At 43.2% G+C, this 14,534-nt stretch overlaps 2 protein-coding genes across 3 annotated transcripts in view; one reads left to right on the top strand and one right to left on the bottom strand.

Moving 5' to 3' along the window:
• The window catches only part of Fs(2)Ket (Importin subunit beta Fs(2)Ket), a 64,732-nt gene extending 53,643 nt beyond the window's left edge, over positions 1 to 11,089 (bottom strand). For both annotated transcript variants that reach the window (XM_037412318.2, XM_037412317.2), the window contains exons 1-6: positions 10,906 to 11,089; positions 10,097 to 10,155; positions 4,429 to 4,611; positions 3,015 to 3,224; positions 2,566 to 2,733; positions 2,324 to 2,449 (exon numbers count right to left, since the gene is read on the bottom strand). In XM_037412318.2, coding sequence (XP_037268215.2) covers positions 2,324 to 2,449; positions 2,566 to 2,733; positions 3,015 to 3,224; positions 4,429 to 4,611; positions 10,097 to 10,155; positions 10,906 to 10,945 — 786 coding nt within the window. In that variant the 5' untranslated portion in view covers positions 10,946 to 11,089. The remainder of the gene's footprint in view (positions 1 to 2,323; positions 2,450 to 2,565; positions 2,734 to 3,014; positions 3,225 to 4,428; positions 4,612 to 10,096; positions 10,156 to 10,905) is intronic.
• Positions 11,090 to 11,460: 371 nt separating this feature from the next.
• Positions 11,461 to 14,328, top strand: Sec61beta (Sec61 translocon subunit beta). The gene is made up of 4 exons (XM_037412319.2): positions 11,461 to 11,572; positions 12,150 to 12,247; positions 13,391 to 13,489; positions 14,097 to 14,328. Exons 1-4 carry the CDS (start codon positions 11,570 to 11,572, stop codon positions 14,182 to 14,184), a joined length of 288 nt encoding a protein of 95 aa, XP_037268216.1. The 5' UTR covers positions 11,461 to 11,569; the 3' UTR covers positions 14,185 to 14,328.
• Positions 14,329 to 14,534: the final 206 nt, after the last annotated feature.

Below are 14,534 nucleotides of genomic sequence, written 5' to 3'. Positions count from 1 at the left end.
GGACATTTCAAGCTACTCTGCTGGAGCTTTTTGAGGAAAAAAACATGTGCTGAACTTTCAATGCCAGTTTTCTCAAAAGGAATTTTCCGGCTAGTTGTGGTGCTGAGGAAAGCGATTTCTCAAAACTGCTAATCAGACTTGCGAGCCGTTACTTTTATTATGCTCCTGGATGATTTTGCCAGGGTGTAACAAGCTTCTTTTTTTAAAAATTGGTGCCATCATTATTGATTAATATGTGGGGTTTTACGTCCCAAAACCACCATATGATTATGAGAGAGCTGTAATGGAGGGCTCCGGAAATTTCGACCATCTGGGGTTCTTTAACGTGCACCCAAATCTGAGCACACGGCCCTACAACATTTCCGCCTCCATCGGAAATGCAACCGCCGCAGCCGGGATTCGAAACCGTGACTTGCGGGTCAGCAGCCGAGTACCTTAGCCACTAGATAACCGTGGCGGGGTGACATTAATTATTAATCATTATTTTTGATAAATGTCATACCTACTGGCTACACCAAATTAAATGTAGCATAAAATTTTTTTGGAGTGGAAACTGGAAAAAAAAAAAAAGAAAAGCGGTTCTTTAGCGCCCTAGGATATCTATCCAGGGATAACCACAAATAATTTCAGCCTTCTGGTATGTCCTGGGATTTCTTCCGGCTTTTCCTCAGGCACACAAGTGAATCACCCAGTTAGACCTCAGTAACTCTAGAACCACTGAACACAATTTCGTAGTTACATTGTAGTGAACATACCCTGAAAGTTTCATCAAGATATCTTAAAAAAATAAGAAAGTTCAATTTCTGGGGTAGCATCCCGCTTGAATATGCATATTTTGTATTTCGAATTCTCGATATATCAAACTATTTCGCGATCCCCTTCGAGTTCGATATATTTGGGATCGACTGTAGTTGGTTGTCTGTTTGCTTGTCCCATAGGCATTGCCAGAACGCCCCGAGCTCGCGTCGTAAAAAAGGTTTCATGTCAAGTGAAGAAACAGCCATGGGTGTATTGGCGGGTGTTTGGTCGTGCACAGACGCAGCTAGCTGGTCTGCTGCCATGTTAACAGCGATCTCACGGTGCCCTGGCACCCAGCACACAACACGTCGTTTGAGGGCATAGATACTGCATAAAAGGTAGTAAAGCGACACGAGTACAGATTTTTTTTTTTTAATGTTTTCAAAGCTGTAACTACGCTCAGCGAATCTGTGTAAACAACCCCGCGTTATAGTTGTAATTCCTTGATATGCCTGACAGCAACGGATAACACATGGGCTTGTGCGGTGAAAATGCTTGTTTGGGGGTGCAGTATACCGGAATTTGAAAAAAGATGGCCCAACAGCTGCATAGGACACACCAGTGTGGGACTTAAAAGCATCTGTAAAGAATTATGGGCAAGTATAATAATTGTGCTGGAGTTCGAGGAAGTGCGTGCGTATATATGCAGTAGGTGCGTATTTAGTAACCTCCACGATAGATAGATCGCAGTCTACAACCTGCCGTTGCCGTGGTGGCGGATGTAATGCTGGAGCCATTAAACAGTGTTCTACAAGTAGTACGGCTGTTTCCTCAGCGAGCCTCCTGACACGGAGTGAGTAGGGCTGTCTTAGCGAAGGACGGTTGTGGAATGAAGTAGAATTGGACAGATCATCAATTGTGGAGTAAGTGGGATGTTCCTCGTCTGCATTCACGCCGAGATAGTATGTAAAAGACGTATAGCACCTGTGCAGATGGAGCGACTATTCGTTTGACTCTGCATACAGGCTTTCTACGGGTCTAGTTCGAAAAGCACCCGTAGAAAGGCCGTAGAAAGGCCTAGGCCTAGGTGGTGGACAGGGTCAAGCATCTTTAAAGCTAATAATGTCGCACACTGGTACACACAAAATATTAGACACAAAACTAACCTTCATACCCGACATTAAGTATATAAAGAACAGGTGCTTAAAAACAATGAATATTTTAAAAGTGTTGTCACGCACTATATGGGGTAGCGACAGGAAATGCCTGATGAATCTGCATAGAAGCCTTGTGCGCAGGCACTTCGACTACAGTGCTATAACCTACAAGTCAAATGCTCAACATTCAGCTGTATTATGCCCCTGCGTGTGTTGCTGCCTGTATATTTAGTTGTACGTTACTGCTTCACAAAATTAATCATTTGTAGGACAAAATAAGAAGGCTTGACTGTATTCTCGATTTTGTCACACATTCTATCTCGGTTACCAACAATGAAGATCAAATTAGTAATCCCTGGATGAAGCACAGTAGGCACGCAATACCTGTGCACAGCATGCAACCTTGCAAATCCAGTGGCTTTACTCACAGCAAAAAGGGCAGGCCCCATGTAGTGCTCCATGTACTGGTAGTACAATGACATTATCTTCACAAGGCACTGTAGAGCAGCGACTCGCACCTGTGTGTTGCTTGACTGAGTTGCTTCACACACCACCTGCATCGAGCAACGTGGTGAAAGACAAGTGAATTTCATTGTCCAACAAATCAGAGCTTTCTGACTCCCCGGCATCAGTTGGCTTATTGCTTTTCGATGAGCAGCAAGCACCCCACCTGCATAATGAAATGCCTTTCGGAGTCCTTCTCAAAGTTAGCTCTTGTGAACTCCAAAGAATTGAGCAATGCGGTGGTTGCTGCAAGCTTGACATGCTCCGATGGCTCGTCCTTGCGCATTCCATGAACAATCGCTGTCAAGATGTCATTGCTTTGGCCCAACAACACCTTTGGAAACAAGAAAGACGAAACGTGAACACATGGCAGTCTCCAAGTATAATTATTCGTTGTGTCGTCTCCCCAACAGCTTCACTTATGACTGAGACAGAAATGCCACCACTTCGTTGAAAAAGAAACAACACCATCCTTAAAAAAAGAATACGCTTGCTAATCAGCATTTCTTTTGAATGGTTATCAAACATGCCTGCAGCTTTACAATCTAGCAAAAATAAAACAAAAACGCAAGGCTACACCGTCTAAATACAAAAATTAAACAATTCAATGCTTACCTCTGGTTCAATGTCTTGGCAGATATAACCAATTGCTTCCAATGTGGCCTCCCGAAGCATTTCTGTTGAAGCTGGGTTAGTTGCATTGTTTGTCAGCACTTGTATAAGATCTGGCCATTGCATCTGAGGTAGTTCAGCTACAGCAACATAAGCCACACACTGTGCTGCCGAGCTTGGGCGAATGGTCTCTGTGCCGAGAGCACTCAAAATCTGAAAGAACAGCACACAATTCATCAGCTTCTTTTGCTCTAAGTGAGAACTCTGTAAATGTAACACACGAATAGTAAAAATAAGTTAGTAGGAATATTCGTAAAAACTAAGTATCAATCATATACAGTAAAACCTCGGCGACATGGTCACACCTCATATGAAATTTTCTGTGGTCCCGGCTGAACCCTTTAGCCTGCAAGTAATGAAGTACGGTTGTTGTGAACAGATTTTCACCTCGTGACATATGATAGGAACGTATGCTACAGCGCAGGCTCTTGCACTGTAGCGGAAAACATGGCAATCACGCACAAATACATGTTGTAACCTCCAAGATACTGCGACCGAATCTTTGAGGCCTCAATACGCCTTCATGAGCCGTTGCCTGTAGAGTACAGATGGCAATGACTTTGCTGGTTTTGTCTTTTTTTTTGTCTTCTCCAATGTCTTGAAGTGTGCTGCTGTGGCTGAGGTAGAATCACTGAACTAAATTTTTTGGACTTTATCTATCACATGCAAAATGCTCCTTAGGTCACTTTTGCTGCATTGCTTTGATGTCATATGAAATATGCTAAGACTGGGTGACAAGTCACAGCACATATGGTTCATTAACTACATATGTGCATGCATTGTATACTTACGAGTACAATTATGATTGCTGACCTCTAAATACTTTACTGACAATAATTCAGAGCTGTCCATGATGGTACTGCGGCCCTGAGAATTAAATGAAAGTGCATGTCGGCTTTCTTTTGTTGCACACTAATTTTCCATGTTTTCTGGTGTAATGAATTTCGAATTATACGAATGTTTTATGCAGCCCGCGAGATTCGTATCGCCGAGAATTTACTGTAGTTTAAATGGCTTGATTTCCATTTGATTCCAGAATTTACCATTTGAAGAGCAGGATATTTCCTTAACAACACAAACAAGGAATAACACTGACTGGAATTTCAAGGAAGACATAGCAATGAATGTAAGGAGTGCTCTGATTAAGTCTTTCGCCAGATGGTAGAGTAACATTTCTCAACATCTGACGGGTGCCTTTTTTTTTTATGACGGGTGCCTTTTTTTTTAATGGGAAAGCAAATCTCAAACAGATGCATGCTCACATAATAGGAAACAGATGCTCATAAATACAAAATCAGGCCAAATGAGTGAAGATCAGATTTCAATGCACATGAGGTTCATGTCAGGCAACACTCACATTATTCTTGATGTACATGCGGGCTTCCTGGGGAAAGGATAGCCAACGCTGCTGGTACTGCGTCCTCAATTCATTGTCCTTGGATGTGAGACTGTTCTTGATCTGAAGACCTGCAGCCATTCGGGCCACAGGGCTGTTGTTCGCCCCTTGAAGAACCTCCGAAAGGGAGCGAAGGAACTCCGCCTGCAAACGACAGCGTGGCAAACACCTTGCAATCTGCACTACGAAGACAGTCGCAGAAACTGCTGGCACAAGTGCGCCACAGAAACAGGGGCACAGCACCACTTTTTTAATGGGCCTTTTCCTGATACGGACAGCACGTCCAGTGAAGGTCACCGAAATTGAAACTGCTGGTCCTTGGCCTCCGAAATGGTTCGCCACGCGCAAGTAGGGAATCTCAGAGGCCTCCATTTGCGCCTCTTACTGGGCCACACACTTTCAGGTTTGTGACACCAGATGTTATTTGGTCTGCACCTGTCATCGTGTTTCAGAAAAATTACGGCGCGCATACGCAGACTGCTTACCCGGAAAAAGCCCATTTACTTTAGCTCATGTAAGAAGACAACAGCCAAAGAAAAGCAAAAGGTAAGCTTATACAAGCTGTGTTTTTTGTCAAATACATTAGAAATTATGATGTCCGTGTCACTAAATATAAAAATGAAGCTATAAATTTCCAAAGCTATATTTTTCCTGACAAAAGCATTCAATAGCTCCAGCAGCTTTCAACCAATTATTTTTGCATACTAGATGCATTGTCAACACTAAAGAGCACTTGAGTAGTCAGCAATAGATCTACAGTAGCTTGTACTTTGAGACAACTGAAGCAGATAACATTAAGCAAGGGCAACATGAACGCTAAGCAGTTATTAATCTAATCTACAAAACAAACAAATGATTGCCTTGCAGTGAGCACTTGAAAGTTTGGAGTAAGACATGTGCCACAAGACAGGCAAACAAACCTATGCCAAAAAACCTTCGCTTGTGCTTGTGAACACCAGCTAAAACTGGGAGGATGTGTTGAAAGAAGTTGAAATACCGTAAATGACGGGTCATGTTATCTAATGGTATTGGAACATGCTCACTGCTATGGCATGCAGTGGTATAAATTGCACTTTTGCTAAAGACACCCAAGCTAAAGGTGCTCATTTTCGTATTATGTGTGCTCCACTGCTGGTGGTTAGTTTTTCAAAGATATTTTGTTAATGGGAATGGTGGGTGCCCGTTTTGTTAGAGATGTGCAATATTTTTCACTCAAAAAAACATTTAAAAATATACAAATAACCTAACAAAGAAGAAAGAGCACAAGATTATTCCTACATATATTCAAGAAACACAAACCAGCCTTTTGGTGGCATTGTATGAAGGCTTTTTCGAATGACGCTCATGTCTTAAGGGAAACAGAATATTTCTTTTGGCCAGCCCTACTGTCCCAAGTATCACAATGGCGAACAACGATAAAGAATAAATGCCGCACTACTGACGCGCACCCTGCACTTTCAGCAAGTTTATTCTTGCGCCAAAGGATTGGCATTTGAAGGCCAGTGTGCCTAAGAAGCGCTGCCTTTACAGCTATTTCAAGAAGGCAGGACAGGTCCCTACTATGGTAACACAACGTGTGGTGTGTTGTGTAACTTAAACGTAGTAACCGTACCATAATCTTTTAGTAAAAAACACCTATTTCTTCACGTAAAAACTTTTCCTAGGCATATTTCTTCTGACCCCCATGCCCCTTGATAACACACTGCGAGCCATCAATGATACCAAATGTTGAAATGAAATCATCCCCACTAGCATCTTTTTGTCCAGTGCAGGACTAAATACCATCCTAGTCATACCCAATTCAGCCTTTCTTTATCCATGACAACTTAATTTTGTCACTCCATGTAACATTTTGGCATCCCCGATTGCATTTTGCATACCTTGATAGCTATTCCTTTGCTCTAACTGACCATAGGGAGTCTGTCCTACGCAGTATGTGTCCAAACTAAATTTTCACTTCCTTGATGGGGCCCTGCAACACTTTTTGAGCATGGTCAGAAAACACTCCCGATCAACAGCCAAGGCTCTCGTGAACACGCGAGCCAAATATCTTAGTGCATGCAGCACACAGCCTGGAATTCATGAAAAATTTTCGAAGTCAGCTGAAAATTGCTTTCTTTTTCCTACACGAATGAATCTACAAGCTCAACAATCCCTCGTCACAGCCATTGTATCAGCCATTGACTGATTTGGGCATGGCGCATTGAATCGTTACTGGAGCAGCCGTGGAGGCCGCGACTTGGCCACGCGTGCGAATGCACTGAAAAGCTTTGTATTCAAAAAACAAAAAAATTAGAGAAAAAGTGCTAAAGGTCACCAGGCGTGCGTGACATATTTTCTTTCCCCACGCCATCCTTCTCTGCTTAGTTTCCAGCATTTTTGTCAGGACAAGAGAAGAGAGAATGCTATTGCAACGTGAAACCAATCTTTGTAGCTTTACTAGTGATGAATGGATTCTAAAACTTTTTTGCGGCAGTGAATTAGAGAAGCAATAAGCTCCTTTAGTAAATCCATGGCGATGTGAAAAAATGTTGCAGGGCCCTTTTAAAGGAACACTTACACAAAATTTAAACATTTACAGTTTGTTGCTCAAAGAAACGGATGTCCTAGTGCTTGAGAATACATTGAATATATCTTTAACATCACTACCTTTAGAAAGGCACTTTTTGTTTTATAATAAAGGGGGTGCTGTTAACCCATATATGCCCAAACTTATTAAAATTAACAGAAATAATTTCCCCAAAATTATTGCTTCTACAGCCTCAAAAAACAGAACAAGGCTTTGATTTAAAAAAAAAAAAAACTCTTTCAAACAACGGATTTCGAGCCGTCCTATAGATAGCACAACAATGTTCGACACATCGCGAACTAAGAACATTAGCTCCTATCACTGTCATAGGAAAGTTATTGTGCACCCTATAACTGACGAACAATCAACAAAAATATCAGCAGCATCGAGGACAATTTGACTGCACATTACTTATATTGTTTTTTTGCGGTCTGGCGCTCTGCTACATGCATGCAAAATAGTCATTTTGCCACTGCAAGCACGGGGCTGTTTGTAGCCCAGCAATCACCTAGCCTTGCATGAGGACAAGGCATCATAAACAGACCTTAGGTGGAGCTACCTTTTTGACAGAAAAAACATCCGAGTTACACTGAAAAGTTTACACGGAAAGGGGCATATATGGGTCAAAATGATGTTTCAACACAAGCCTGGCATCACAAGAAGACTCCAGCTCGAACTACTAGCATCAGCTCTGTCATTCGCACATGATTGGCTTAAACAATGCAAGTGAATTTTCGTTCAGTAGCTCTTACGATGTCTGCGATTTACACTGCATATAGAACCGCATATAGAATTATGGACAATGAAAACTTTAAAATTAAGGCAAACTATTTTATATACATTGTCAAGCTTTGCTGTGTGCCGAGCGTTGATCGTACATGTTATGGAAACAAAAAAAAATTGCCCGCAGCTTCCCTCGGGGGAACACTGAGGAGGATGCGGAGCATATAATTGGTTAACAGGGTGCTAAAGTGCGACTTACTTGGGTCGATGGCTAAATTGGTTAACGTGGTTGTGAAATGGGGTGTTAAATTGCGACTTACTTGAGTCGATGGCTAAATTGGTTAACGTGGTTGTAGGAGGGGGTGTTAAATGAGTGAACACGTACACACGTATGCGAAAGGGCGGCGCTGGTCGAAGGGACGTCGATCATTCTGTTTGTGGATTCGTTGGCATTCATTTCACGGCGACTTCGGACGTCGACGCGCCGTACAAACCAACGAACAAGCGGCAACTGAGCGAGCGAGCGCCGACCTTGAGTATATATACAGCGCGACGGCGCATGCGCTGTCAGCTGTCGAATGTTCTCGAAGGAGAAGCGCGCGCGCGGCACAGATGGCGACGGCGCATGCGCTGTCAGCTGTCGAATGTTCTCGAAGGAGAAGCGCGCGCGGCACAGATGGTGTCAGCGCGTCAGCTGTCGAATGTTCGAGAAGCGGTGCGGACGGCGCACTACAAGGCGCGAGTATAAGATGCTTCCGCATCTAAAAATGTCACTTTCTCGGGTGCGTCAATATTGTGTAAGCACTGCGAAAATATCAACTAGAGTATCAGCTAACCCTGTTTGTTCCCCGGTCTATTCTGCTACATGCCAATCTCTAATTGTCACATTTACCATGTTACAGACAATGAGGAAAGAAAATGATACTAATAGATGAAAACCAATGGAGATCTCACAGATTTGTAACAAATCAGTTGGCAGAAAACCAAATTATCGTCATGCTTTTCAAATTTTGTACATTGGAATGCACTTTATACAGCAATAATTTTTAGTACCTACATACTTAATAAGGATATAAAACATACAGTGAAATGAATGTAAACATTCGACAGATGTCTGTCTGCTTGGGTAGATAAAATGGAAAAACTATTTTAACTCCAACCAACACAGTGCCCCCTGAGGAAAGAACCCAGTCGGTTCGAAAACGCCAGGTTCTTACGCATTTTCACATAATTTACTTTGGTTGGAGTTCACAAGCAGTTTTCCCAATACAGTGAAATGTATATGTCCCGGGGTCAAATTTTGTCCAACTTTCACAACGAGTTATGCACTTTGTGCCAACCACCACATTATTAGAAATTTCATTTTACAATGCTGTAAATAGAAGGAAAGGGTCTTAAAAAGAAACACGAGGGGCAATCATGGTTTCATATGTTAAACATCAAGTTTCATTACGGTGAAATAGTTTTACAGTGCTCCGAGAAAATAGTTCCTAAATAAGGCATTGCACTAGAATGAAGCACTAATTTCAACACTTAAACAATAAGAACAAATGCTAATATAGAATATAATTAAATTCTGAAGGGAAAAACTAAGTTAGTTTAGGGTGCCAAACTGTTTTTGTAAAGTAACATTACGTCACCAGCTACGAGTTCTACAACAGAGAATGCTGTGCTGGGCTCTCAGCATCCCAGTATCACGAAAGGTGTGATCATATGACAGCGATTACATTTCCATTCAGCATTGAACGAATCTATCGAATTAATCTGCCAATCCTGCATAAAACAAAAGGGCGATGACTGATTGGTGTAGTTAGCAATAAAAAAAATTGACGGATCCATTTTAAAGTACCAAGCAGTGACCACTTGAAGAAACATTCCAATCCTACGGTAATCCCGACTACGCAATGTAGAGGCACCCGAAACTACTCAACGGACATGACCCTCTTCTTGCCTTTTTTTTTTTTCGAGCGACGCACGCAGAAATTAAAGCTGTTACGTAATGGTACTGCTATATTTGGAGCCCTCCGCGAATTCCTCGTCCGTTCTTCCCCGTACACTTGGCTACAATGACACCGGAGTGTAATACAAGCTATAGAACTATCTATTGTCCACGATCAGCTGATTTGCAGACTGGTGGCGTTCCGACGACGCAATCGCGGGTGCTACTTCAACATTTCAGGCTGAAACTAATTTTGTATTCACACACTGCACGACACCAATTCACCAAATGCCGGCGCTGTCCGCGGGGCGACATCTCCGTAACAGCGCCATGCATGACAGACAAAGCGGCGAAATAGCCGCGAAAAGACTGGCCGAATGAGTCACGTCCCAACTCACCAGATTGGTCTGGGCGGCTTGTTCCAAGTACCTCTGCGCTGCCTCCAATTCATTTTTGTCTGCAAAGGCAGGCCAAAGGGAATCGAATGAGACGGGGCCCTTCTCAGCGACGGGACTGTTCGGTGTCTCGCGCGCCAAAAGCGATTGAGAACTCTGTCCGATCGGCGGCGACCGGGAGCGGATGTGAAAGCAAGTTTCATTCGCCGCACTTACGGTTTCACCCCCATCGAGTCAGTTCGGCGACCTGTCGGGTCTAGTACTGTTTGGCACAAGTGAATCGCAAGTAGCCGGCTGCATTTTAAACATCGCGCAGAACAGCGGTGACGCAGGGGTCCGATGACTGAGGAATGTTCGGGTGGCACCAGCGCGCGCGCGGTTACGATAACATTCTTTTCTGTCCCCCGCAGTGCCTTCTAGAACCACGCCTCGAGAAATTGCAGCGTTCGACCGTCCAAGCACACGTAGGCTGCAGAATGAACTAAACGAGCGCTAGACTTAACGCGCGCACACGAGGTGCGCCCTTTATGTGCGGATTATCGGTAGACTGGCTTCGACACACGAATGTGCGACTTCGTTCGCACCTTTTTTTTTTTTTCCCAACGCTCGCAATTGCGGTTGTACTCTGGTTTTGGTGCACGAAGCCGGCGAATTAGAGCGTGCTCAGCGTTGATTAACACGCTTTAAAATTACTCGTTAACGGGCAGAGCGATTCAAACGCTATCAGACAGCTCGACGGTAAGGCTTAGCTGGAGGAGGATTCGTAAATCCATGAATGGCTGGCCTGTCGCCATGCCTTCGAAAACGTTTACCTGGCGAGACTGTCTTCTCAAGAATGGTAGTCAAGTCCATCGTTGTCACCCGGGCCGTCGAGCGACGGTAGATGGGGAAAAGCTACGCGTTCTAATCAACAATCTTTTCTGCGGTGAAAACTTTCATTACCGGCGAGCGCGAAGCACATGGATGTGCGCACAAGGGTAGCGCGCACGCTGAAAGAGCGCTTCTGTGCAAAGGCAAACGCTGATTGGTGCTGCTGGCAAACCTCCGCGTACGAAACACAGCCAGCACACCTCTTTAGTGAAGCTAATTACATGCCACAAAACGCGTGTAAAATGTGTTTATAGTAATTATCTTCAGTACAGTGTTTTTCAATCGACGCATGACGCGATACTGTGACATTGATTTCATTACACAACAATGCAATTGCAAACCTTATCATTTCATGTTAATTGCTTTTTATAAAATATTTTTTTGTTTTATTTTTGCTTGTTATTTAAGCAGTTATTGTGAGTACTACTAACCAAGCAAAAAATATTTTAAAAATTTAAATATTTAGCTTGTAGCGCCACATTTCATTTATTATTGTTGCCAGCCAAGAGCTGGCCTAAGTGCTCCGTGGAGCAACGACGTGTTCGCTTCTGAAGTGACGTTGGCTGTCCTCTCTTCATTCGCAGAGCTTTCATTGCAGCTGTAGCCATGGTAAGTTGCTCCGCTACTCTTCCGATCTTTTTTACCGTTTTCTCGTAATCCCTGTAGTACCACTTTGAAGATAATGTAGAAGGGAACCTCAGGGATCATTTGTAGTACTGGAGACCTCATATAAACTTTGTTTTCCTCATTATTTCGACGTATGCATGAACTCGCGAGTACAGAGCTTGGAGTTGTCATGACGGAAGCGTATCAACCAAGTTGATCTCTAAATAGACACCGTGGTATCGAACGCGAACTCGGTGCATCGCTTGAATTTGACTGTTTTTCCATTGTCAAACATCTTAGCGCCGATTTTCTTTGGTTTCATTTACGGGGCCGCTGTTGATAGGTCAAGCACAAATGCTCTCGTAATGTATCTATCCTACAATGCTTCCGTTAAATGTGTTTCCGGTTAGAATGAGGAAATCTAGAAGAAAATCGAGGTAAATTTTTCACGGTAAATCTTCATCTTTTCACGCAGTGCGAGTGTTGCGGCTTTGCTAAGTATCCGTAAGGATGTATGTGATATGTGTCCTTGTTGCCGCCTTCGATTTATCTTTTATGTAATCATCGTCTTTTCTTGCAGCCAGCAGCGCCAAGTGCAACGAATGTTGGGGCAGGAGGCAGGTCACCGAAGACTATGGCAGCGCCGCGGTCCTCGGGAGGTTCTACCGTCAAGCAGAGGTTAGGGTACTGCTATTCTTCGCATAAACACTGAGTTACCTTCTCCTGACGAGCGCGAAAGGCCGCAAGTTGCCCGGCATGACAACGTCACTCAGAGGACTATTATAGGCTTCTACATGCACCACATATGCAAGTCAAGTATTGTACTTTAACAAACCACAGCTCGTCGTCTATAGAAAACAAACAGCCAAGGCATGGGGCAGTCTGAGAGCAATTAACAAACAACTGTCAGTGCTGCAATTGGTGTATGTTAACCTTTGTAGTATTGAGAGGACTTTGAATATGCCATCTCGGTACATTACATTATGCGGTTGCATAACAGGTCAAAAGAAAATTAAAGGCATATATTAATTTAGGCTACGCTCATAAGTGATTGAGAACATCACTATTATTGACAACCGTTTTTTAATAATCAAGAAGTAAAAATGTGGGACATGACCTACTTTTCTAACAGGACATACTGGTGCTTACCCAATGGCATACTGCCTCATAAAGCAGTGTTCCTTTGCTGGTATTCAATTGCCAGTTATAAAATCGTTACACTGGAAGGCTAGTTATGCATTCCTGTTTGATTCGTGTTCAAGGATCTGGGTGTTAGGCTAGGTCATGAACAAGCTCTCCTCATTGCTACAATATACTTAGAGTAAAACACACCAATCCCAAAGTCGGTCTCTTTGGATGCTGCGAGTGCCCGATTCAAGAGCTAGAGTGGACAATGCAGCGTGGCCGCAATGTTTAAGGCAATGTGTCTTGGCAGCACAGCTAGTGAAAAAGTGTTTGCGATATCACACTCACATTTCAATAGTTTCATGGACAGGAACTGTATGATTAGCTCTGTTGGATCACAAAGCCGCTCTAACTACAAGAGAAATTGCCGTGTCCATGTCATTTTATCAGCTCAATTTCTGACCATAATTCCCTTTCAAACCGGAGTTTACAGCAGATCTGTCTTGTGTATCTGGTGTACCTTTTCTGATTTATTAATATATCCCGCCTCTGGCAGCTATGGGCATGCTGCTTTTCATTTTCCATGTGTTCCAATATACCTAGCACATGTCCATTTCACCAACAACCTAGTTTGTATGGAAATATGCAAGGACTGCAACTTCGATATTTCATTGATCAATTGGATATTTCCTCCAGGAAAACTACCTCAGCGAGCAGTGGCAGGACACGTACTCCAGGGGCAGCTGGTGGTGGAATGTGGAAGTTCTACACAGACGACTCTCCAGGAATCAAAGTGTAAGTGCATTCTCCATGGGCCTTTAACTAAGCAGCTGAATGCTTCATCTATAAATCATTTTTTTTTTTTACATCAGTGTATAAGAACTTGCAATTATTCATCAAAGCCTGGCAACTCAAATGACACCACTCTGCATACTTCATGCAAGGTCCTAAACATTCGCTGCACATATTTGCTTCAAAAACTATGCATTATTGTAGGGATTTGTTTCGATACATTTGTCAAAAGTGTTGACCTCCAACACTGCCCAGTGTGCCTGTTTATATCTGGTGTTGTTTTGGCCTGTAAATATGGGAGTGATGTCGATCTGTTTAGGTGCAGTGTGTGCAAGCTTTTTGAGGGTTATTCATGCAAATTGTGGACCCATCTCCTAAAGGCAGCAATTCAATTAAAGTTTGTTTCTTATCAGAACAAAAAAAAAAAAGACCTGGAATGGAAATATAGCTTCGTGTATAAAACTAAGATGGGCCCATTTGTACCTTTTTAAAAACGGTATATCAGGTGCAGTGCCAAATATAATGTTAGTCATTCACAAACTACATTTCATGACAAGGAGCGATTGTTATGCGCAAGTCCATGCTCAAGCCTAGTGCCTTTTTTCTGCAGGGGTCCTGTGCCAGTGCTGGTGATGAGCCTGCTGTTCATTGCCTCTGTGTTCATGCTTCACATCTGGGGAAAGTACACAAGATCTTGAACAAGCTGGCCGCAGTACACACGCCTGCAATGTCACACCTCAGCTGCCCTCTTGGGACCACTGTCTCGACTGCTGCTCCTTCATCACTTGGCTAAGACGGACTCTGTACATTTGATTCAATACATGTGTCAACACTTTGCCGCAGTCTGGTTTGTTTCGAGTTGGTATGTCGCAAAATTATCCGGTGACTGAAATTCTGGCAGCACAGTGCTTGTATTTCAGTTGTGCTATACCTGTCATAGCAATTTCATAGTTTCTTTCACTGCTATATTGCCCATGTTTCTCACCACCTGGGAAAGAGGTGTGCTATAAAGGCCTGCTAAGCCAGACATATCTAAGAATTAAATGAA

Source organism: Rhipicephalus microplus, chromosome 1 (genome assembly GCF_043290135.1).
Source record: "Rhipicephalus microplus isolate Deutch F79 chromosome 1, USDA_Rmic, whole genome shotgun sequence".
NCBI lineage: Eukaryota > Metazoa > Arthropoda > Arachnida > Ixodida > Ixodidae > Rhipicephalus > Rhipicephalus microplus.
Note: the sequence above shows the minus strand (reverse complement) of the source record. Positions and strands in the feature narration are given on the sequence as shown.

What these genes read in the sequence shown, in the direction of transcription:
- Sec61beta (XM_037412319.2), top strand. An exon ending in GGTTCTACCGTCAAGCAGAG is followed by an intron (nt 12,248 to 13,390) that starts GTTAGGGTACTG and finishes TATTTCCTCCAG; the next exon opens with GAAAACTACCTCAGCGAGCA. An exon ending in GACTCTCCAGGAATCAAAGT is followed by an intron (nt 13,490 to 14,096) that starts GTAAGTGCATTC and finishes TTTTTTCTGCAG; the next exon opens with GGGTCCTGTGCCAGTGCTGG.